The sequence below is a fragment of the Geospiza fortis genome, unplaced genomic scaffold (assembly GCF_000277835.1).
Source record: "Geospiza fortis unplaced genomic scaffold, GeoFor_1.0 scaffold206, whole genome shotgun sequence".
Lineage (NCBI taxonomy): Eukaryota > Metazoa > Chordata > Aves > Passeriformes > Thraupidae > Geospiza > Geospiza fortis.
Genome location: NW_005054311.1, coordinates 4,081,151 through 4,104,045, shown reverse-complemented (window position 1 = coordinate 4,104,045; position 22,895 = coordinate 4,081,151). Strand labels below are relative to the sequence as shown.

Below are 22,895 nucleotides of genomic sequence, written 5' to 3'. Positions count from 1 at the left end.
AAGGTAGACTAAAGGACATGAGTTTGTCCAGGGTTCTTAAGCCCTTGCAGTAATTCCTGATACAGCTTGAGAACTAATGGGAGCTTTAAAACTACAGAAATACATTATTTGATAATAAAGTTGTGTAGTAATTCTGAAACCAGACTTTTTAATGCTTTACACCATAATCATCCATTTTTTCATTTGATATTTTGAAATACATATTGTTAAAACTGGGTTGATTTTTAAAATGTGCAAAAATAATATGCTTTATAGACTGAAGCCAGAAACACTTGAAGATGATCTTGATAAATATGCTGCCAGTGCCATGAAAATGAAGAAAGAAAAGGTTGATCTCAAAGAATTTTCAGCCTACTTGGAATTTCCAGTTTCTCAGACATTAGAAAGTATGTTTGCACTTTTTGATGAGGTAAGAAACAACATTAAGTTTTAGAATTTTACTGCTTTTGGTAAACTCCACTTTAGCCTACTTCTGTTTCAATTGAATTCACTGACATCTGCTTTCTGAGCATTATACAATAAAATTTGCTTACTGCACTTCCCTTTCAACAAGGTAAGGGCACCTATCATCAGCTGAATCATTCCTTCAGCTAGAACTTAAAAGGAATATCAGCTGGACAAAAACTGTCTCTTTTCTAGATGCAAAACATGAAGAGGAAGAAAGGTAGGGTCAGGCTAGACCTCTGCTGCTGCCCATTGCAGATGAATGCAGTGTCTGTTAGCTGATATTTCGTTTACCTTGTAAATAAATGACTTGTTCTTCTATGAGCCTGAAACCTGAAGGATCTTGGCAAGTGAGCCAGTTTTTCATTCCTCTGGCAATGAGTCAGAACGAGGAAATGACGATTATCTTTGTGTGGATGAGGTGCTGTCTGGACCAGGAGGTGGATATGTCCGCAGTGTTCTCTCTTGGAGCAGATGTCATGTATTCAGGGCTTAAATTAGGGTGCGTTGTCCTCTGGTTCCCTGGTTTTTATTTCAGCCCAGTGATTCAGATGCTTTAATGGAAAAATCTTAAATATGCAAGTGAAGGGTGACAGTAGCAGTGCTGTCTTTCAAGAATATTTAAACTGTGACTTTTGACTGAGACTCTGAAAAGAATCTGCAAAGCTTTCACCCAGGTTCTTGTCCTCATGTGATTTCATTTCAGTGAGGCTTTTTTTGTCATGGTGCATGTAACAATCTTTCTGAATATTCTGCATTTTTAGCAACTGTTAGTTATTTATGAAAATTCTCAGACAAACTGCACTATTTTGATGGAAGGTTTTCCTTCACAGAACGAAGATGGTGTAATTGACATTCGGGAATTTGTCGTTGCTCTGTCAGTTGTCTGTAAGCCATCCAAAACTCTGGAAACAATTCAGCTGGCATTTCAGGTAAGCTGCATTTTCTTGGTCTATGTAGTTTACTTATTTTTAGAAATTACTAATACTGGCATTAGACTCAATAGATGTTTCCACATTTCCTTTTAATACTTGATTACGTTTAAAAACAATATTAATGGAAAGTTAGATTAAGAGTTCGTGTTAACAGGGAATGCATTACAAGTGTAAGTTGTGTAAAATTATGAATGCTTGCTGTTTGAAATTGTTCTCTGTAGAACTCTGGCAGAATCCTTTTTAGCAAATTAAGTTTCAAACCTCATTTCCTTTGTACAGATTCCTCTAAACAAACAGTCTGTTGAGTTGTACTTACTACTCTTAGAATGTTTCTAACAAATCTGATTTTTCAAGTTAATAAAATACATTTTTTTTAAATTTCCTACATGTTAATAGAGTTTTTTTATCTCCTTTTTTCTTCTTGTTAAAATTTTCTTTCCTCTTAGTCTTACCATGTATGTGTGGTGGTCCTGCAGTCTTTGTCCAGACTTGATGCTTCCCAGAAGTGCTCCTGATCTTGCTCTAGCCTCAGTGGTTTGTTGTAGCATCACCATAGATTGTTAATGCAAGCTTTTTGGGAAAGTGACAGCAGCAATGCTTAACCAATGGGTTTCTGACACCTTGATTTCTTACTTTTCAATTAATTTCTTTAATATTACTGTTTCAACATGCAAACTCTGCTGCATCCTGCATCATCTTTTCCCTTTGCCTTGAATTCACATGGTCTTCAGTGTTACTGAAACTGAGAAGAGCTAAGTCTTGATGCTGTCTTCACTAGTGAATGCATGGAGCTCAGAGCATTCACTTGCATGGTGCTACATTGCAGCCTTATTTTCTGTGTAGTTGTATTCAGCTTCTTCAGCATGATGACTTTAAATACGTGCTGCTGAAGAAATGAGGCTCCTGTGAATGCTTAGTGTCACATGTATCATTCTTAGCCTTCAGCCAGAATCCAATAAATTTGGCAAAGGAGGATGGAGCAAAAATATTTATTTCCTACAAATATTGTGGGAAATCTGCCATTAGTAGCTGCTGTTGTTTATTGCTGCTTCTGAGGGAAAAGCAGAAAGAAAAGTCTCTGTTCTGACTCAGTCCATTTCAGCTATAAAATGGCATAGAAAAATAGATGCTGTTGGTCAGCTCTATGTCTTCATACTAAAATGAACAGATTTGAAGTAAATGTAAAGGGGGTTTTGGGAAAATACTTTTTTTTTATTTAGCTGTCATGCTTGATAACATGCAAGATAATTTTATCATTTGAGAGGAAGAGAAGCTCAGATTGAATGGTTATTTTCTTTCTGGAAATACTTGAAGTTAATGAAACTGTTTCTTAGGAAAATTTGTTCTTCATTATCTGCTTCACTCCCTGACTCATAATACATAATTTTGAGTCACTTTGTTAATTGCAAAATATATAGTTAGTTGTAAAACTGCAAAGAAGCTTTATGCATGTATTAAGGGGAAGTACTCAGCAAGGGAAAGCAGGTATGGCTCATTTTATCCTGCTAGTGATGATTGGAAGGGTTAAGAAAAGTGTCAAGTTGAGGAAATTTTGCTTATTCTGGGATTAGAAAATAATGAAAGAGAACCTTTTTTAATCCTTTTCTACCTCCTGTCCTGACTTCACCTACAATAAGATATTCACACAGCTTACCTGGAGCCGTTGAAGGACCTTGCTAGTTCGGGTGTGTATGACTTTGAACAGGCGCTGTCCTCTGCCACGTGCTACTTCTTTCAGGAAAAGTGCAACATTTCACATAGCTACAAGTTTTCAAAGTTAAAGTGTTTAGTGTATGACTGAAGAACTTGAAAAATAGTATCATTGTATGGAGTTGTTACAAAACTGGAGGGAGAGGGAGATACACCTGAGGGCTGTGCTGCCATTGAATGAGACCTCCGTAGGCTGGAGAGTTTGATGGGGAGAAACCTGAGGAGGTTCAACAAGGGCCAGTGCAGGGTCCTGCACCTGGGGAGGAAAAGCCCCAAGTCCCAGCACAGGCTGGGCTGTGACCCACTGGAGAGCAGCTCTGCAGAGAAGGACATGGGGATCTTGCTGGGTGACAAGCTGGCCATGAGCCAGCAGTGCCCTTTTGGCCAGGATGGCCAGTGGGATCCTGGGGTGCTTTGGGAAGAGTGTGGCCAGCAGGTCAAGGGAGGTGATCCTGTCCCTCTGCTTGGCTCTAGTGAGGCACATCTGGAGTGCTGTGTCCAGTTCTGGGCTCCTCAGCCCAAGACATGGAGGTAATGGAGAGGGTCCAGCAGAGGCCACAAAGATGATTTGGGGCCTGGAGCATCTCTCTTATGAGGAGAGACTGAGGGAGCTGGGGATGTTTAGTTTGGACAAGAGAAGACTGAGGGGATCTCATTAATGCATGTACATACCTCAAAGGTTTGTGTCAGAACAATGGTGCCAAACTCTTTTCAGTGGTGCCCAATGACAGAATGAGGAGCAGTGGCCATAAACTAAATCACAAGAAGTTCCACCTCAAGATGAAGAAGAACTTATTTGTTGAGGGTGGCAGAGCACTGGAACAGGCTTCCCAGGGAGGTTGTGGAGTCTCCCTTTCTGGAGACATTCCAAACACACCTGGATGCACTCCAGTGCACCCTGCTGTAGGTTACCCTGCCTTGGCAGGAGGTTTGGACTAAGAGCAGCGCTCCAGTATAAGTGCTACACCTTCCCTTCCAAACTGCTAAAGAAATTAAAGGCTGTTGTAAATCTTGTCAATATAGTGTTTATACTGACCACCCAATATTACCTGACTACTTGTTCTGTGAAAATGTAGCAAGTTTTATTAAAGAAATGTCTTGGTCCTTGTCCTATTCCTGTGAAACAGTGTGCAGGCTAGGTGCAGGGGGGCAAAAGGCAATATTCCTGATTTGAGCATATGTTTTCTTCCATGGAATTTCAATATTTTTATTCCCCTTTTGGGGGGGCACCCCCCTAAGGTGCGCTGTCTTGTGGCAATTGCTTCTGCTTGTGTGAAAAATACATACTTATGCCTGTTTTATTCAATCTCATCAGTTCCCACTTTGTCAATGATGTAGAGAAATTAAAAGGAAGTTTCCTAAATGGCACTTTTTACATGGTTTGATATTTTCAGTGTTGTCGTGCTTGAAGAGGAGAGAGAAATATTTCAAAACTTCCTTTCTCTCACTTCAAATTGTATAGGCAAATTTAGTTTTTTAAGGAAGCTTAATGAAGCTGTATTTGCTATGATGTTTTGAGGTATTCAGGTCCATTTCTCAGGGTAAAACACCTTACATATGCAAAAATGGAATGAGACTGTGAGCAATTTTTCATAGTTATCAGTCTGTCAGTAGTAAAGCTAACTCTTTCTGAGGTAACTCTTTAGGATGTAAGAGTATGCAATTGATTGTTTTCTAGAATAAAATACTTGTAGAAAATTATATGCCCATATGTATATGCCCCATGTGTATGGGTGGGGTTCTCCTGATTAAGACCATTTAGATACAGACATTCAGTGCAAGCTCGCTCTTGGATTTTGGTCAAAGGAATCTTGAGTTTTACACCTGACCAAGTAGAAATGGTATCTGATTTAGGCTGAGCTAAATATATCTCCCAATATTACAGACTGTGTTGGAGTTTGGACACATAGCTCAATGGACTGAATATTGTTCTCAGTTATATGTTTGCAAAACATGTTAGTGTTTGACAGTCTTGTTGCTGAATATCACAGTGGTTCCAGTGGTTAGACATGTAAACATAGGACTTCTTTCTGATTATAGCAAGCTTTACTTTATAAGCATACACATGTGAACTGATGATGATATTTTTTATCCAGACTAATCTGAAATCCTTAATATATCACATCAGTCTGAGAGTGACTAGAATTTCTAATACCAACCTTTTGTTTTGCTTTACTTCAGTGTAATGCTGTTTATAGGAGTCGGCGTTCAGCTTTGCAATGATTTATCTTGCTGTCTTGATTCATAGCTGTACCAGTCAGAAGGCGGAACTGTAACAGAAGAGGATTTAGCTCATATTCTGAAGACTGCCATGGGTGTGTCACAAATTGATGTTACACATCTTTTTAGAGCTGTAGATGAAGAGGAAAAAGGAAAGATTACATATGGTAAGTATTCAAACTGCATCTGAACTGTCGCAAAATGTCCAAGTTGCTTGCATTCATGTTGACAAACAAAGCAATTACATTTTTATTAAACTCTACCTTTTTTAGTTGGCTTGGTGACTTCAATACTGACAACAGCACTGCAAACAAAGTAAATTTACATTTTAAAAATGAGTTTCACCTTTGGTATCAAATGCCATGTTTTCAGTTTTCCCCTCCTCATCAAGTCACATAATATGAGGATTAGCTCCTTCAAAGTATTCTGTTCTATGATTTCCATAGAACAGAATGTGTATTTTTAAAGAAACATGCCTTAGCTCTGTCTTGTTGTTTTGTGTCTGATATATGAGAGCAGGAAATGGGGGGGTTAACCAGGCTGCCTATTCTATAGCCTGCAATGTAGGTGGAATGGAGGCGAGAAAGTTGCATTTGAAAAATTGAGACCTGGGTGAATAGATTGTGCTGGGAGTCAGAGTACTTATATGTTACTTCAGATTATTTATGTTTTATGCAGTAAGGTTCTAAATTTAGTTGTATCATTTGAGTATGAACTGAGTTGTTGATAGCCAACATATTAAGTATCTCCAGTAGAGGTGCTTATGATATACCCTGTTCTAATTGTTTTCCCTCAGGATAATCAGGATGTATTTAATTGGTAACAATCTTACAAAATAATACATTAGTGTTAGTAAATCATAGTTTCTACATTAGTAGTTCCTCTGTTTCAAGCATACAATATGTACGTGAAACTTCAAATACACAAATATTTTAGAGTTACTGAAATCAGCATCAGGAGAGTATTGCCACTGTCCTTTCCTTTTTGCCTGACTGTCTTCTCTCCTTGATTCCTACTGTACTATTCCTTTCCTTTCTGTGCCTCTATCTGTCACATCCCCAGCATTTCCAAATCCATCCTGCCCATTGCCTTTCTCCTGCCTATCACTGTTGTTCCTTGTCTTCCAACTCATAGTGTGCAGTGACTCAGCTCTTCCCCCCGCCTCCCAATCACCAGCTTCAAAAATACCAGCACAAATCTTAAGCTGGTAAGTGCAGCAGAATTTTAATTTTGGCACATTTCATTGTTTGAGAATAGCTAATTTATAGTCATGTACAAGTGAACTCCGACCAGGTCATGTGAGTTGCCAAAGAATTTATATTTTAATATTAATCTGTAATTGTTGCATTTAATCTGCACTTTTTCCCTAAGTGGTCATCATATGTTCCCCTCACAAGAAAATCTGGACTACTAAGCCACAGCAGTGGCCACTGGAGCGCTTGGCCCTCATTTTCACTATTTTATATCCTGTAGTCAAGAACAGTCTTTTGTGATGGAACACAAAGCAGATAGCAGGATGATGTTTACATAACTTCTTTGAAACTTTTCTTAGCAGTTTTTCTGAGAGAAGTGCTCATTTTATAATAGAAACATGTCATTTTAACATATCTCAAAGTTTAATGGGAGTAAATGTCCAAGTTACTAGATTACAAAATTAGAAGTTGCAAATAAACTTTTGGTATTGCATTTGTCTTGAGAGTTCCTGCCATAAATAATCAACCTCTTGCCTTCCTTGAGAATGTGTGGAACTTCACACATGCTCAATTTGTTGCACTTACTTACTAGAAAGGAGAGATGAAAAAACTTGCAGACCACACAGTTCTGAAGATACTGTCCAGACAAGTTCTGTGAAATCAAAGCATTGTATCTGATGGAACTAATGTTACTTTGGATACACACAGCAGAAATCTACTGCCAATCTCCTTTCTAGGGTGTTGGAATTTAAAGCAGGAATATTAAGTTGAGCCTTACTTGTAAGATAAAAAAGATAAAATACCTAAAGTATCAAACCTAAATTTCTGCATGCACAGCAGAGTCCTTGAAGCCACAGATCTCATCTCAAAGGTAAAGCTCAGGTTGCAAGTAAACAGAATAATCAAGAGCAAAATTGAGGTTGTGAATCTGAATTATTGGAAATCTGAATTGTTGTTGCATGGTTGAAAGCACTCTGGTTGCCAAAGATGTATGTATGACTTCTCCTATTCAGTGTGCAGTTGGCTTAGTTCTTCAGATGCACTTTCATTGCAATGCTTTTCCTTTTAGCCTAATATAGACAGAGGCAAGATTTATCAGTCTTAAAACATGATTCTGAAGAGTTTGAATAGGTTCTCTAGGAGGGTATGTCAAATTCTAGGAAACTGTCCACCAGCTCTTGATAGACAATTCAGACTGTGAAAGTGTTCTGAAGACTGCCTGGCTTGCTGTAGCCAGAAAAAAAGGGGGAATTGGCCTTATTTAGATTATCTGTATGGATGAAGAATCAGGGAAGGAAGAATTATTTGCTTAAAATAATTCTATATTAACCACAGGATTATAATATTTAGCTTAGTGGAAACAAAAACTAGAGAAGATTAACGAGCACAGAACTTCCAGGAGGAGCATCAAGTAGTAGGAGGGAGTTTCAAGGGGAGGAGAAAAACCTCTTGAAGTTCTTGTAGTACATATGCATACTTAATGCAAAGACATAGACATGAATCTTAACTCCACTTTGGGTTCTTTATTTGTCTCTTTCTTTTAATGGAGGTGGGAAGCAAAATCACCTTCTTTCCCCAAGTTAATAACTGAGGTGATCTTTTCCTTCAGTCTAATGCTTCACAGTTGCTTTCAGTTGGAACTCCAAGATGAGACCCGTGATTAGATGCTGGAATAGTTGGTTCTTTCTACATGACCTTGTTTCACATTTCTGATGAATAAGGCAGATGGGATTCCAAGCATTTTTCATTGCACTCTGCTGAGTACGCCTTCAATAAGTATTCCTTAATACTTTCAGTACTTTTTTTTGCAGGACCCAAATTGTCAGCTTACTGAGATGTATCCAAAATGTTACTCTGTTCAACCAACATTGATGAAGTTTAGGTCATGAAAACCAACATTACCATCTATGTTGAAAAACTCTATGTACAACAAGCTCTTGGATCATATAAATGATAAAGCCTTCATGAGGAAAGGGCAATCCAAATTGAAGTTACAGAATGCTTTAGGTCCATATAGACTGTAGATAAAGGATGCCCACTTTTTGTGAGTGGAAGGATAAGGTTATGTTTATTGCCTTCTCCTCACCTATCCCTTTGCAACAGTTCAGAGGCAGGATTGCCCTACAACTTCAGTGCCTCTGTGAGCCATATGGCATTCCCTTGCCCCCTTGCCCTTTGCAGTATTGAAAAATCATGTCATCTCAAAGAGTGGCAGAGAGGGAAAGCTGCAGTGTTTCCCTTCTTCCATACCAGCCCAGTTGTAGGAGGAACTGGGCTTCACTCCTTTGAAAGGCTTCTTTGGGTGTCATCTGCTCTGCACTCCAGGGAATTCACATCATCATCTGATCATGAACTCTTCTGGGATAGCACAGTGAATTGGAGTGGGAGGTGTGTGATACACTGTAGGTGACTGAATTAGTGAAAACATTCACATCCAGATTTTTCTAGTGTCAGTTTACATTATAAGAATAGCTTCTTGTTGCTTGGTTCCTGTACAGTATATTGTGTCCAGATAATGTCTGAATAAAAGTCATATGAGCAAATTGAGACAAAGTTTCAGTGTCTGATTTTCAACACAGGATGTTACTTCTTGATATTAAAGATTCCCCGCTCCACCAACAACTAATCTGGCTTTTCTTATTATTGTGTTATTATCTGACATTAAAATTGGGAGCTCTTTCCTGTGTTATAAATTATCTCCTCAATATTATTCTCTAAAATATTGGAACTTTTACAATGCTGAAATCTTGAAAGCAGAAGGCAGCAATGACAGCTGCTGTTAGGTTGAAGCAAACTATGAGTGCAAAGCATTAAAGGGCATGTTTGTAAGAGAGTTTTAAGAATTCAACAAAATGACTGCTCTTGATGTTCAGTGATCTTCAGCTGGAGGGCTTCTGTACTTCCCCAGTGAATAGTGAAATGCTATGTCAGGGCATTGTGGTGCTCATCATGCATTTTAATGCAAATCTGAGTCTGTTTACCCCTTCATACAGCTAAGCCTGAAGTGTTTTCAGAGGGCTTAGATAACTCTTTGCAGCATCTCAGCTCTGCAGATGTGATAAAGTTAGGCTGAAAGCTAAAACAAGCACTGGGGATAGCATTATGTTAACTGCTGCTATTTTCCTCCAAAGAAATCATGTGATTATATATGTGTAAGTATTCAAATTTAGCATCCTTCTGTTTCAAAGAGCTGATTCTGTGCAACAACTATTTTTTTTAGATGACTTCTACACATTTGCTGTGTTGCACCCACACTTTGCAGAAGAATATCTCTATGCTGATCAGATGGGAGCTGAGAGTGGCTTGAAGACTTCATCTCTTTCTGCTCCTAATGGTATCTGTACTGACTTCAGCCCTGACAGCGCTGGAGATAGAAGGAGGCCCTTGCAGAAGAAACTGAATTAACACTACAACTGTTACCTTCCTCTCCTGGTGAGAGGGTTGTATTTTCTTGGGATTTTCATAAGTCACTCCAATTATACAGCAAATACCAGTTTTGTGTGTGAAAGTTCTACCTGAATACCATCCTTTGAATCATATGTGCTATGTTTAACAACATGTTCCAGGTTACTTTGGGAAAAGGTGGTTTTATTTTTTTTTTTGAAAAGGTCTTTGAAAGGCAAAAATGTGAATGTGCTTCATTATTAATGTTCATATTTAAAAGGAAGCGGCACAACTTATTTATATTCCATTGGCTAGTTCCATGTACCGAGTGTCGCACAAACTGTGCATGTATAAAGAAAATGTAGCTACTATGGTGTAAAGTGCACTTTGGTGATTAGTGTTTTCCCTAGTTATGGGGATGTTTATTTGGGGCCAAACTTTGCTGTCCATATCTGAATAGTCAGTCTTGTTGATTTTGGTGGGAATTATTCTCTTGAGCAAGGCAAGCATACTTTGGCCCTTTGTTTTGGTTTCAGTGAACAGTTTGGAAACAGTAATACAAAAACTTGCTAAGGATTCCTTTTTTATTTTTATTGCTGAATGACAAAATTGTTTCTCTTTCCATGGTAGAATGAAAAGGAGAGGCTCCTTATCCCTCACCCCAGCACTTTTCTACTGTAATCTTCCGGATGCAATTAAATGTGAATTCTTTCCAAACTGACATGCTACATACTGTTTGAAAATACATAACTGAGCTGTTTGTGCTTTTCTCTCATAATCAATCCAAATCACATCCACACGACATTTTATGGGAGATGTATACAGAGCTATATTTGATTGAGATTTATCGGGAATCACAGGTTTCTTTTGTAGCAAGCCTGTACAGATAACATAGCGTGGAATACAGCATGGAAACTTTGGTGTATCAGCACAAGTTGGAAAAGGTTGCAGTCACCTCAGAGGCCAAGCCAGCAGCAAGTTGCAGAACATCCTGAAGAAGTGCTAGTTAAATCTCTATAGCAACATTACATATACTTCATATGTATATGTAAACTTAGAATAGTTTAGAACTGTTTAAAAAAAACACCACACTTGTATTAGTAATATGTATGTTTCCTTTTGTAAAGCCAGATGCCTTAACTGCTACTGGAGGTCTCAGAGAAAAATCTAGATTGTTATAAAACCACAGAGTTTCATTGATTAGGAAATGTGACAGAAGCCTCAAGGAGTAGGAGGGAGGACTCTGTCACAAAATAACTGTGATGGCAACTCTGCTTCCAAACAAAAAAAATCTTTTAAGTCACTTCTGACCAGTTTTATAGGTTTACTACATGGAAAACTCTTGAGATTATTTAGCAAAGGATGTCTGTTTCTACCAAATGCTTTTATAAGTATTTTTTAAATAGCAGGTGTTTTAAAGCTCATTAGGGTATTGGAATGTGTCCTTAGAAATCCTCAACTGTATGTGGCAGGTCTCCAAACTGGAACTGGCTTTAATAAAGAGGGTAGGAGGAAAAAATGTGAGAAATATGCTTTATGGGGGTATGTGGAGGTAATAATTAAATTTTTGATTTATCCAGGTGACAAAAGCCAAGCTCACAGGGCAGCAGCAGACTCACTGGCTTTGAGTTAAAACTGATAATGAAAAATAGGAGAAATTGATTGGAAAAAATAAGGTGTATGAGAAACTACACTTAAGTAGGAATAGTCAGCTGCACAGAGGAGGAGTGAGTTATTACTGTGCTATATCTGGAGGCAGGGATGGCACAGAATATGTCAAACCGAGCACTGTTAACTCTTTGCTGCAGAAAAGATGCTCATAATGGAGGGGTGCATCAGCATGTGGCCTGCGAGAAGCAGGGTGGTATTTCTTTGTTACTAAGATGTGATAAGGTCTTACCTGAGGTACCTGTTCATATTGGGGCACCTGAGAGAGATGGGGTTTAAATTAATAAAGTCTGGAGGACAGAAAGTACTCAAAAAGAGATCAAAAGTACCCTTTAATGCAAAGAAGAGGAGACTGAAGGAAGATGTGAACAGTCTTTGAATATGAAAAAAGTTGCTATAGAGGAAATAGGAACACTCTTCTCCACAAGGATGGTAGATGCTAGCTATTAATTGAAAAGACATGTTAAGCATTAGGAGAAGTCTCTTACAATATGCCTTATTAAGCTAAGGAGAAGGGTTTCAGGTGGGGCGAACAGCCTGCCCTCCTTCACTGGAGGAAGGAAGCTTTTGAAACTGGAGTTTTTGGAAACAAAAGGCAGAGAGCTCCAGTAGAGACACTTGATTTTGCTGATGATGCCCCAGGGTTACAGGGAGATGTCCCTGAGGTCTGTTTTCTGTAATTACACGGTATGTAAGGGAAGGCAGGTGTAGTCTGGACATATTGTATCTCTACAGGACTGTGGCACATGGCTCAAGCTGGCTATGGTAGTTATCTTTTGCTTTGTATGTGAGCTTGGGAATGTGAGAATTTCAGAATGCAGGGAATGAGAGAGAGTTCCCCAACATGTGTCTGGAAAGAAGAAAGAGGTAATCTTAGAACCCTGTGGACAACTCTGGAGTGAGAGAAGCTCCAAAGAAAGAGATACATTGACCACATCTGTGAAAAAGCAAAGAAAGCTGATTGAAGTTGGCTAAATACAAGAGTGTCTAATTTGCGTGTGTGGTGTGTGAGTAACTTGAGGATCTGTTTGATGAAAACCCATAGGTTCATTGACTTATTTTTTTTTATTTGTGAGGTGTTTTGTAATGTGGTGAGTGCAATAGCTGTACTTGTGTGCACCTAAGCTGTACAGAGTGCATTGGAGGGTGCTGCAGCCTGTAGCAGATGGGCCCTTAACCAGGCTCCACAAAGAGGCACTGAAAGTCCTGTGCACCAGTGAGCTCAGTCCAGAGCTGCTGCTGGAGAAGGCTGCTGACCAACACAAAGCACAAGCAAGTACTCTTGGGGGATTAAAACTCATTTAAAAATTGGTGGATTAAATCATTAAAAAGAAAAAGGCGTAAGACAAAACAGCAGATTCTGGAAGAAAATGTGATTCTCCCTCTTCTGAGAAATTACTGAATGAGATAAAGACATAATAGGAGGAATGAGAGGATGAAGGATCAGCCTGCATGGAGACATTCTTAGATCACATATCATGTCACAAAAGTTGAGATAAATTAATATAATTCCATTAATTTTAGCATTTGTGGTATATCATATTAGACTGCCTTGTAGTGAGAGAGAAGCCACATCACCGCAGGGTGGTGACCTCAGGCTCTTGAGGGCAGAGGCCTGTGACACATCACATGACTGCAGCCATACTCTTGTTACAGCTCATCCATCAAACCCCAGCTGCAAAAGTGTTTCAGTAGTTCCTGATGAGAAGCCTTTTTAGAGGCATCGACTGTGGAGCAGCTGGATTGTGACAGTCAAGTTTCAGTGACCTGATGCAAAGTCAATGTAGAAATGAAAACTTCCTTTCCCCTTCACCAAACACTGACATGTAAATGCTTTCCATTAAAATACTACTGATTTTAGAGGTAGATAGGTATATTTTAACCAATCAACACCTCCTAAGTTTACAACGGGACATAAGCAGACTTAGCAACTATTTAACTTAAATGATCCTTACACAAAAAATGCAGTGATATGAAGGCATTTGACATTTCTGATGAGCATTTTTGTACTCTTATGTAACACTGCCATCCCTTGCCAGTAGAATTATTGCATCAACCTGAATTTTTACGTATTGTATGAGATACCCAGCCAAAGCACTGGGTATCTCTTCTCATATGCCTGAACAAGTATTTAAAGTTACCCAGAAAACCACCAAAACACAAAACAAAAAATCTGAAGTTTGGGGGGGGGGGGGAGGTGTTTGGTTTTTTGTTGTTTAATTTATATTTTTTCAAACATAATGGAACCCTACTAAAACCAAACAAATGCTTGGTAGGTGCAAATAATGTTTAAACCACTGTCTCTAGCATGATATGGCAAGTGTTATTCCAGATTTTTTGGGGAGTCTGTTGCTGTAACAGATAAATTTAAAACACTTCATAGGAAATTTATAAGCCTGATAGAGAAACTAGGCTGTACTCTTAGTTTTATCTTAATTAATTATACTATATGTTTTAGATGCATTTATTGTAGCTAGAATGATCTAGGTGTGATAAATAGCAACCAGGCGTGTGTGTGTGTTTGCTAATCCCATTTTCAAGGTATAAATCCTTAGGTCACAGGAGTTGAAAAGGACACATGTGCAATGAGGAAATGATGCAACCTCTTTAGTGACCCAGCTGCCAGAAGTAAATACCTAAGTGTCACACAAAGCTCTTTATTAATACCTTCATGCAAGCTGAATAACTTTGTTAGCTAGTTTAGGCATTGGGGTGGTTGGAGTATTTTTGTATTCACAAAATGCAGTGAACATTTTCCTGTAAAAGTCATTGCTGCACTTCAACATCTGTGGTTGAAAACCACATCAAAGCAGGTGTGGTTTTATATATTTATGAGTTCCCTGATAAATTTATCTTTGGTATTGCCAGTAAATTATTCTTCCTACTTTTATATTACCATGTGGTAACTATACCTTCTCATATTAACTGTTTTAGTCACCTTCTGCTCTCTGCTCCTTCAAAAATAGCATCCCCATAAAAGGACAAATTTAAGAAAAAAAAACACAACCAAAAAAAAAACCCACCTGCCATGACTTAAAAAATACTAGTTGCAGAACTCCGGTAGCATGTGCTGTAGATCCTGTGATCTCAGAAAAAAAACTGTAAGCACAGCTTTGCATATGTTATGGGACTAAACTAGTTTGGAGAGAAAACAAAATTCTGGTTTAAAGTTCTGACCAACTACGTTCAGTTTTTCTTTAGCTCAGAGCATGGGTCATAATACTTTCTGAAATGTTGCATTTTACCTAATGTGAACCCTCTGGTTTTTTTTCTCTAGCAGAGCTTTCATCAGTGTTCTAGAAACAGGAAATGACAAATGCACTAGCCAAGAGTTCTACATTAGCAAAATTCAAATTTGGCTCCTAAAGCCATATTGAGGCACAGAAGTTCCCTGTGAACCAGGGATTTCAAGTAGTTGGCTACTTTTCAGGTATCTGAACCTCAGCTGATTAGGAAGACTTAAATTAACAAATTATTCTGAATAAATCACTACAAAAAAAAAACCCCAGAAGAATAGAAAATGGAAGTAAGTGTTGTCATCAGTGCCATTTATAATAGTTACTAATTAATTAAATTATTAATGGATCAGTCCAGCAAAACTGCAAGATCCGTTTCACATATGAGCAAGACAGCTTACATTCAGGTAATTTTGCTGTCCTGACTTGGTAGAATTTGAGCCAGGTGGTCTTTACTCAGAGGGTGATTTCTTGAAGGTACTGCAACATCCCAGTAATGTCTTGGTCACTGACAGTGGAGATTTCGTCTTCTCACCCTGCCTTTTTTTCTTTGAGTTGTGGAGAAAAGTATTCAAACCATGACAGGAACCCTGTAGTATCTTCTTACAGGCAAAAACCCTCCAGCACCACCTCAGAGATACAAAGGTGATAGTTCTGTGTAATAGTTATGGTGGTGAACTGGATATACAGTGCTGGTCACCAACACCTTATGGTCAAACCATGTATAAATGATAATACTGAGTTAAAACTACTGAGAGAACACAACAGCAAACAGGACATCCTTTAGATGTGTTTGGAATTGGGTCTGTGAGTATTTCCTGCGTCTCATAGTGCTCAAGTTGAGACAGTTCCTTTCTCTGAGAAACATTTCAGGTTTCTTTCAAGATACTAACTCCTTGCACTTCTTTAAGTGGAAGAGTGCTTTGGTTCGTAGAAAGCAGGTTCTTTTTCAGCAGATGGTGTGATGTGCTTTATCATGTGTAACGTGATTAAACTGAAGCGGGTGATACCAAGAGAGCAGAGGATATAAGAGGCTTATAAAATAGAGGGTTTATGTTTCTGTGAGATATGCTGACACATTTCTGCACAGTAAATGTTGACACTGCCTAGATTGTCTTGCAAGTCCATTATGCAAAATCCTTTTACTAGTTGTGTGGTGGCAGTGGCTGTTTATTCCACTTTCCTTAGCAGGGTGGCAGAGCAGAATACTCCTGTGCAGACCAACTTCGGGGTAGAGATTTATTTGCAGTTTTAAAATGATCACTGTCTGGGAACAGAAACAGTAGAATCATCTTAGCACTGATTGCACCTCAGTAAGTTATTCCTGTTACATAACTTAGCTCTTTAGGGGTATTTTTTAATTATCACAGTTATCATGCTTTATTCTGAGCTAAGTTGAACAGAGCCATATGAACATCAGAGCTCACTTGAGATAGCTTGGGGATCTCAAAAAAGGTGCTGTATGATAATCTGTTGGTAGGGTGTTACATTTCAGTTTTTTCACTTTGACCAAAAATGTCAGGAGCAAGAGAGAAAAGTCATGACTTCTGTAATACTCTATTTTTATACTGTCAATGGGGTGTTTTTTAAGAGTGCCAGTTCTGAGCCAAAGTCAGCTGAAGAAAAATCAGGCTGAACTCCTGATTCCAAACCAGCAAGTAGAAAATCCCATCCGTGCCCAGCATGGCAGCTGGCCTTTTCCCACAGTAAAGAAGGATCTTTTCTGCCTCTTGGGCTGGTGAATTCAGTTTACTGTATCCCTAGTTCTTGCTTGTGCTGTCTGTTCTTTGTAGGTTTGTTGCAGCCAGAGGGAGACCCTGCTGCCTTCTAAGCTGAAGTGACATTCATGGACTTTTCTCCCTGAGCCAGCAGCAGCAGGTGAATATTTGAGTCCTGTTCTGGTATTGCTACCCAAAACTAAACTATTTTAGTTTGTGCCTGCCATTAGGTACAGAACTGCTTTTTCTTTTCATACACTTCAACCATTGCAGGTGTGTCCAGGTGACAGCAGGTCTGAAAGAGCTTATGAGATTGTCCTCGTTCCTGTGAGCAACAAGACATTAAATTTAGAAGTATTAGAAGTTTACAGTGAAACCTTAAATTGGATTGACTCCTGACTCGCTATATATATATATCACTTTCAATGTGAGCCTGCTCACTTCCATGTTCCACATGCAGGATCTATAAATGTGCTTGCAAACAAAGTCTCCTCATGGAAACCGAAGAAAGCTGACGCTCACTTTTCATCCTACCATGGTACTGGAAATGAAATTCATCTGACAATAGGTTGTTTCTAAGTCTATGAATGTATATGGGGAAAACCCAAATACATGTCTTTTATTCACTATCCAGCATGAAGACAATTTTGTATTTTAAATGCTAAAGAAATAAACTTTGAAAGATCTTTTATGGCCTAAGTATATATTTTTTGTCCTATGTTTTCTTTTATAATGAACTTCAAGCAAAATATTTCTTATATTTCAAAAAGGACATTTAGGTTAGCCAGTGCTGTATTTTCCAGACAACAAAAGCAGTTTTAAAGTCAACATCTAAAACTGAAATTGTATTTTTAAATATGTGAATTAGAATTCCTTTAAGTTAAACATGTCTCCTTAGCAACTGTATATACTTAGACAAAAAGCAAACCCATTGCAGCTGCTTGTCTCTATAGTTGTTTGTGTTTGGTGATTTGTTTATACTGCTTTTTCATATTGCTCTAAGGGTATTAAGAGTCCATGTAAATCAGCAATGTTAGAGATAGAAGTCAGAAGTAAATTTCTTTAGATGTGATAGAATTTGTTTCCTGGAAGAGGACCAAGAGTAAGCATCAGCTAACCTTGTATTATGTACTATACTACTTAAATGTTGCAGCATTGTGCTGAAAGTATTTGACATCTGTTCAATGGGACCACTTTCTAAACCTTTTTGTAATCCCCAGCATCTGTCCAGGTGTGTGAGACATTTCTAATTTGATGACAGATACTAGTTCATCTTTTTTGGAAAAATAAAATTGAGTAATCGGCAAGCTGAGAAATAACTCAGAAAAAAAAATTTTATCTCTATTGTGGAACTTGCATTGAGGATATCATTTTTATACTTTGGGAGAAAAAAAAAGATTGCTATGATTTTGAACACACTTGAAACTTTAAATGCAAAACCGAAAAAGTTAACACTGAAATGATCACATTTTGGAATTTTCTTGTACTTCTACTGAATCCAAGTTAGGCACTGCCATGAAAAGGATGCTTTTAGCTGGAAACCTGTGTTGACAGAGCAGGAAGCTGTTTTGTAGGGACTCACTTGTGAGTTGTCACGTGGTTGTTCCATCAGTGGTACAACTTCTCTTGCTGACTTCAAGGCTGCTCAAACAGAGCTGGTGTGTTTAAAGAAAAAAGGTTTTTTATTGTAAGAGCCCTTGGATGTGCAGTGTAAATCTGTAACCATATATAGTGCTACTGGATAATAATGATCTAAATGCATATTTTCTGCTGTAAATTTCCCTCATGTGGCTCCAATGATATGTGTACATAGACTATTACCTTTGCACTGAACTGACTATACTTCATAAAATGAAGAGCAAAAACAAGTATTGTACTAAAGATGACCATACCTTGTGGCTCCAATTGTGGAAATACTTTTGCAGAACAAAAGGTATAGCTTCAGTGTTATAAATTTGATTTTTATACTTTTTATTAACATGCATGGAAGACTAAGGATAATATTTTTTAAAAATGAACTTGGTTTTTGTACATTTTTTCAATGTTTAAAACTATATGATTTAACATTACCTCTGAATGCCAGTGATCAGTAAATTTTTAAAGGAAATACCTCAATTCAAGCATTCTTCTCTTGTTGCTTGTCTGATAGGTTAAAATGGACTATAGGGTTTGATGAAGTGAGCATATGATATAGGTGCTTAAACTGTGCTATAGAAGGCATATGATGATTTACTGAAAGGGACCTAAATGATACACTACAAGTGTTGAGTGCAGTTACACAATCATGGCTCATTCTGCCCAACTGGACATTTTCCTCATGAATGGCTTGTAAATTAAATTTTCAGCGTGAAGCCAAATTAAAAAATGAAACAAAAAATACTTGGTTTCCTCTGGATATTTTTTCAATTTTTTTTTAACCACAGGGTTTAAAATAAGGGAAAGAATACAAACCATAATTGTGAGTAAGACTGAGTCTGTGTATGTTTAGGCATGCTTTGTTGATGGGTGTTCTCCGTGTCAGTGTGTACAGGAAAACAGTGTTTGTTTACCTGACAATTGGGAGGATGAAATGCAGGGGTTCAAAGGGGGAGGGAGGGGAGAAATAAAAAGAGAAAAAACAATATCCCTCTGTGACAGTGACATTGTCTCCAGTTCTATTTTGTGTGCTTAAAGAAAAACACTGAAAGATCAAAAAGTATTCAAAAAAGGCACTCCAGAATTCTGGGAGAGTAAGTCTGTCTAAATTAGACTGAATTAGCTCTGGCTACATTTTTTTATTCAGGAAGCAGACAAGAAGGGACCCAACATTCCAGACAACTATATATCTGAAAAATTGATAATAGAGGGTGGAAAAAAAGGCATCCTCTGAGGTCCAGTGGGTGTAAGCTGAACCATTAATATGAACAGTATCAAGAATAAAAGTGAACCACTGGGGAAGTTCACCAGAGAAATAAGAGACATTCAGGATGATATGAAGATTTCAAGGGAAGACTTGTTAGTGTTTTACTTAATGTTATTGTCTAATTTCAAGTGATGGAGTTGTTGTGGTTAACCTCAGCTGGCAACTAAGTACCACGTATCCATTGCTCACTCTCCCCGCACCCCTGGTGGGAAGAGGAGGAGAACTGGGGAAAAAAAGGAAAAACCTGGGGATTGAGATGAGAACAGTTTAATAGTTGAAATAAAATAATAACAAAAAAGGTGACAACAAAGAGAGGGATAAAACCCAAGAGAAACAAGTTATGCACAACATAATGACTTACCACCCTCTGACCAGTGCCCAGCCCCTCAATGAGCAGGGACCAGCCCCTCCCACCAATTCCCCCCAGTTTATAAAGTGCTGTTTATGATGTTCTGTGGTAAAGAATATCCCTTTGGACAGTTCTGGGCAGCTGCCCTGGACATGCTCCCTTCCAGCTTATTGTGCAGAGCATGGAATTCATCCCACAAAAGGGTTTGCCCTTGCCTGAGGCAGCAGTAACCCATACTGCTTTCCTCCCAGCATATTTTTTACATGCATTACAGGAACTTTATCACTTTCCACATGAAAGTACATAGAAGTTTTGATTAGGTAGGGCCAGCCAAAGTGGCAGATCCTCTGGTCTTGATTAAACACATGACCTTTGCTAAATGTGTATCCCAGTGTTGGAAGATCCCACCTTGTTCTGCCTCTTCCTCACCTTCTTGTGATGACCTCACTTTGTTCTCCTTTACTGAACAAGGTGACTTTTGCATCCGTGTCTTCTGTACAGGAGCAGCTGCTACCATCATGGGCTGGTTCTCAGGGCCAGGTGCTGTGCCTGTCACTGGGGTCAGAGTAGCTGCAGGGCCTGTTCTCTTGTCATCACATCCAGAGACTTCTCCCCTTGAGGGTAATGAATAAGGTTGAAGAGGACCCAGCAGGCCTGGGCCAGACCCCAGCAGATTGCAATCATCTGTGTCTGGAACAGTCAGGGCACCAGCATACCTTTTCCAGATGTTTTACTAGTAAATTCCACCATCTGCACTTGTTCAAGGGTGAAGTTCCAATGCACTGGAGGTTCCCACTGTCCTGGGTACCTGCCCATGCTGTCCCACTGTCATGGGTTGGCCTGGATGGATTCCAGGCTCCCACCAAAGCCTTTCACTCACTCCCCTCCACAACTGGACAGTAACAAAAGGTTCATGAATTGAGATGAGAATGAGAGTGATCACTCATGGAATATTGTCACAGACAAAACAGGCCAGAATTAGAGATATTAATTAAAATTATCACTAACAAAGCCAGAGCAGTATGATAAGAGGTAAAATAAAACCTTAAAAACACCTTCCCCCCAACCCTCTCTCCCTCCCAGCTCTACCTCCTCCCCCAGTGGTGCAGGGAAACAGGGAACGGGTGGGATGGTCAGTTTATATACTGGGCATGACATTCTGTGGTATGGAATATCCCTTTGGAAATTTGGGTCAGCTGTCCCAGCTGTGCTCCCTCCCAGCACCTCCTCACTGGCAGACCATGGAATGCTGAAAGTCCTTGACTTGGGGTAAGCACTGCTAAGCAACAACCAAATCATCAGTGTGCTAACATTATTCTCATGCTAAACCCAAAACACAGCTCTGTACCAGCTGCTAGCTAGAAAATTAACTGTATCCTAGCTGAAACCAGGACAGACCTGAATGCCCTTCACCTACCCAGGTGTGTGTTTTCTCCCATCTGTCTCACAAGGAAACTCCTGGTTGTGCCACCGTGCTGAGCTGCTGGGGCAGTCGGCTATAACTCGTGCTTGTTCCTCTTCTGCCCAAGCCTCTCAGCTGAGTGTACTTGAGGTAAGTGCTTGCATCATCACTTTCTTCTGGCTGACCCACACACCAGCAGACAAGGAAGGACCGCAAGCAATGCTCCTTTTTCAATCCACGCACAGACAATGTTTGGTAGGTCAGGCCTAGGGGAGCAGAGGAGCAGAGTGTGACTGATGGTAATAACAGTGATAATGATAATAATGATGGTTATTGTTAAAAATAGGTTAGAAACTGTTGTAAAATAGTTTATAGATCATTAAGCATGTACTGTTAGTTTGGTTATTATATTGTGAAAGGAGGTTAGAAGGGTAATTATAAGAAATACGGTACTCAACGTACCATAACACATCTCAGTAAAGTGCAGCACCCCCCAGGCAAAACGAGCCAGCCTGGACAGAACTGTAATGGGCCAATCAAGCGCCTTAAACCTCCATGCAAATGAAGGATCCAAAAAGAAACCAATCCAAAGGGACAAAAAACAGGATGAAAAGGGGTTTCTGCCACTGAATCTGTGCTGCTCCATCGGGGACATCTGGGACACCGCTACATCGCTGCTCCAGAAGACCCAGTGCTGGCATTGCAGCATCCTCCACAGGCGCGCTCCTGCTGCACTGCTCGTGGGCCCCCTTGCTTTAGGCCTTTCTTTTTTTTATAATAAAAGCTGAAATCTCTTCAGTACTGGGAGCCTGCTCTCGTTTTTATCAGTTATCATGGAGTCACACACAATCCATTCAGGCCTCTGAGATCATCCAACCCACGACATCAGCTAGACCATGGCACAAAGCGCCAGGTCCTGGCTTTCCTTAAACACCTCACAGGGATCCATCATCCAACTCCACCTCGCTGGGCAGCCCATTCCAACATCGAGTCCCCCATTCTCTGAGGAAACTCCTCCTGAAGTACAGCCTAAACTCCCACGTGCAGTTGTCACAGACACATTTTATGAAAAATCCTTTTCTTAGGATTTTTTCTCCTGAGAAGCTGAGAGGCCTCGGGAACAAAATGTAAACAATGGTTATCTGCTGCTGTGGAATGCAACAGGTGGATCTGTGATTGGTCTCATGTGGTTGTTTCTAATTAATGGCCAATCACAGTCAGCTGGCTCGGACTCTCTGTCCAAGACACAAGCTTTTGTTATCATTCCTTCTTTTTCTATTCTTCTGATGAAATCCTTTCTTCTATTCTTTTAGTATAGTTTTAATATAATATATATCATAAAATAATAAATCAAGCCTTCTGAAACATGGAGTCAACATTCTCGTCTCTTCCCTCATCCTAAGACCCCTGCGAACACCGTCACATGCAGTTTAAGACTTTGTCTTCTCATCCTGTTACCTGGGAGAAGAGGCCAACCCTCACCGGTCTGCAGCCTCCTTGCAGGAGCTGTAGAGAGCGATAAAGCCCTCCCAAGACCCCATTTCTCAGGCTGAACACCCTCAGCTGCTCCACATGGGACTTGTTCTCCTGACCCTTCACCAGCCTCACTGTCCTTCTCCGGACTCGCTCCGCCAGCCCGGTGTCCTTCGCTCCGGCCCCGAGCGCGGCCCCCTCCGCCCCAAGCCCGGAGCGCTCCCGGCGGCGGGCCCGGCACACAGCGCCCCCTAGCGGCTC

General features: G+C 39.6%; 1 protein-coding gene and 1 long non-coding RNA gene across 2 annotated transcripts in view; one reads left to right on the top strand and one right to left on the bottom strand.

Annotated features, from left to right (window-relative positions):
- LPCAT1 (lysophosphatidylcholine acyltransferase 1) overlaps positions 1–10,607 on the top strand; it is a 53,442-nt gene extending 42,835 nt beyond the window's left edge. The window contains exons 10-13 of the mRNA XM_005419326.2: positions 256–409; positions 1,278–1,376; positions 5,338–5,476; positions 9,723–10,607. Of these exons, the coding sequence (XP_005419383.1) occupies positions 256–409; positions 1,278–1,376; positions 5,338–5,476; positions 9,723–9,907 (577 nt within the window). The 3' untranslated portion in view covers positions 9,908–10,607. The remainder of the gene's footprint in view (positions 1–255; positions 410–1,277; positions 1,377–5,337; positions 5,477–9,722) is intronic.
- Positions 10,608–19,661: 9,054 nt separating this feature from the next.
- On the bottom strand, positions 19,662–22,842 carry LOC115947724. The gene is made up of 2 exons (XR_004081576.1): positions 22,620–22,842; positions 19,662–21,427 (listed from the first exon to the last, which is right to left on the bottom strand). It is a non-coding gene; the product is annotated as an uncharacterized LOC115947724 (long non-coding RNA).
- Between the last annotated feature and the right edge of the window lie 53 nt (positions 22,843–22,895).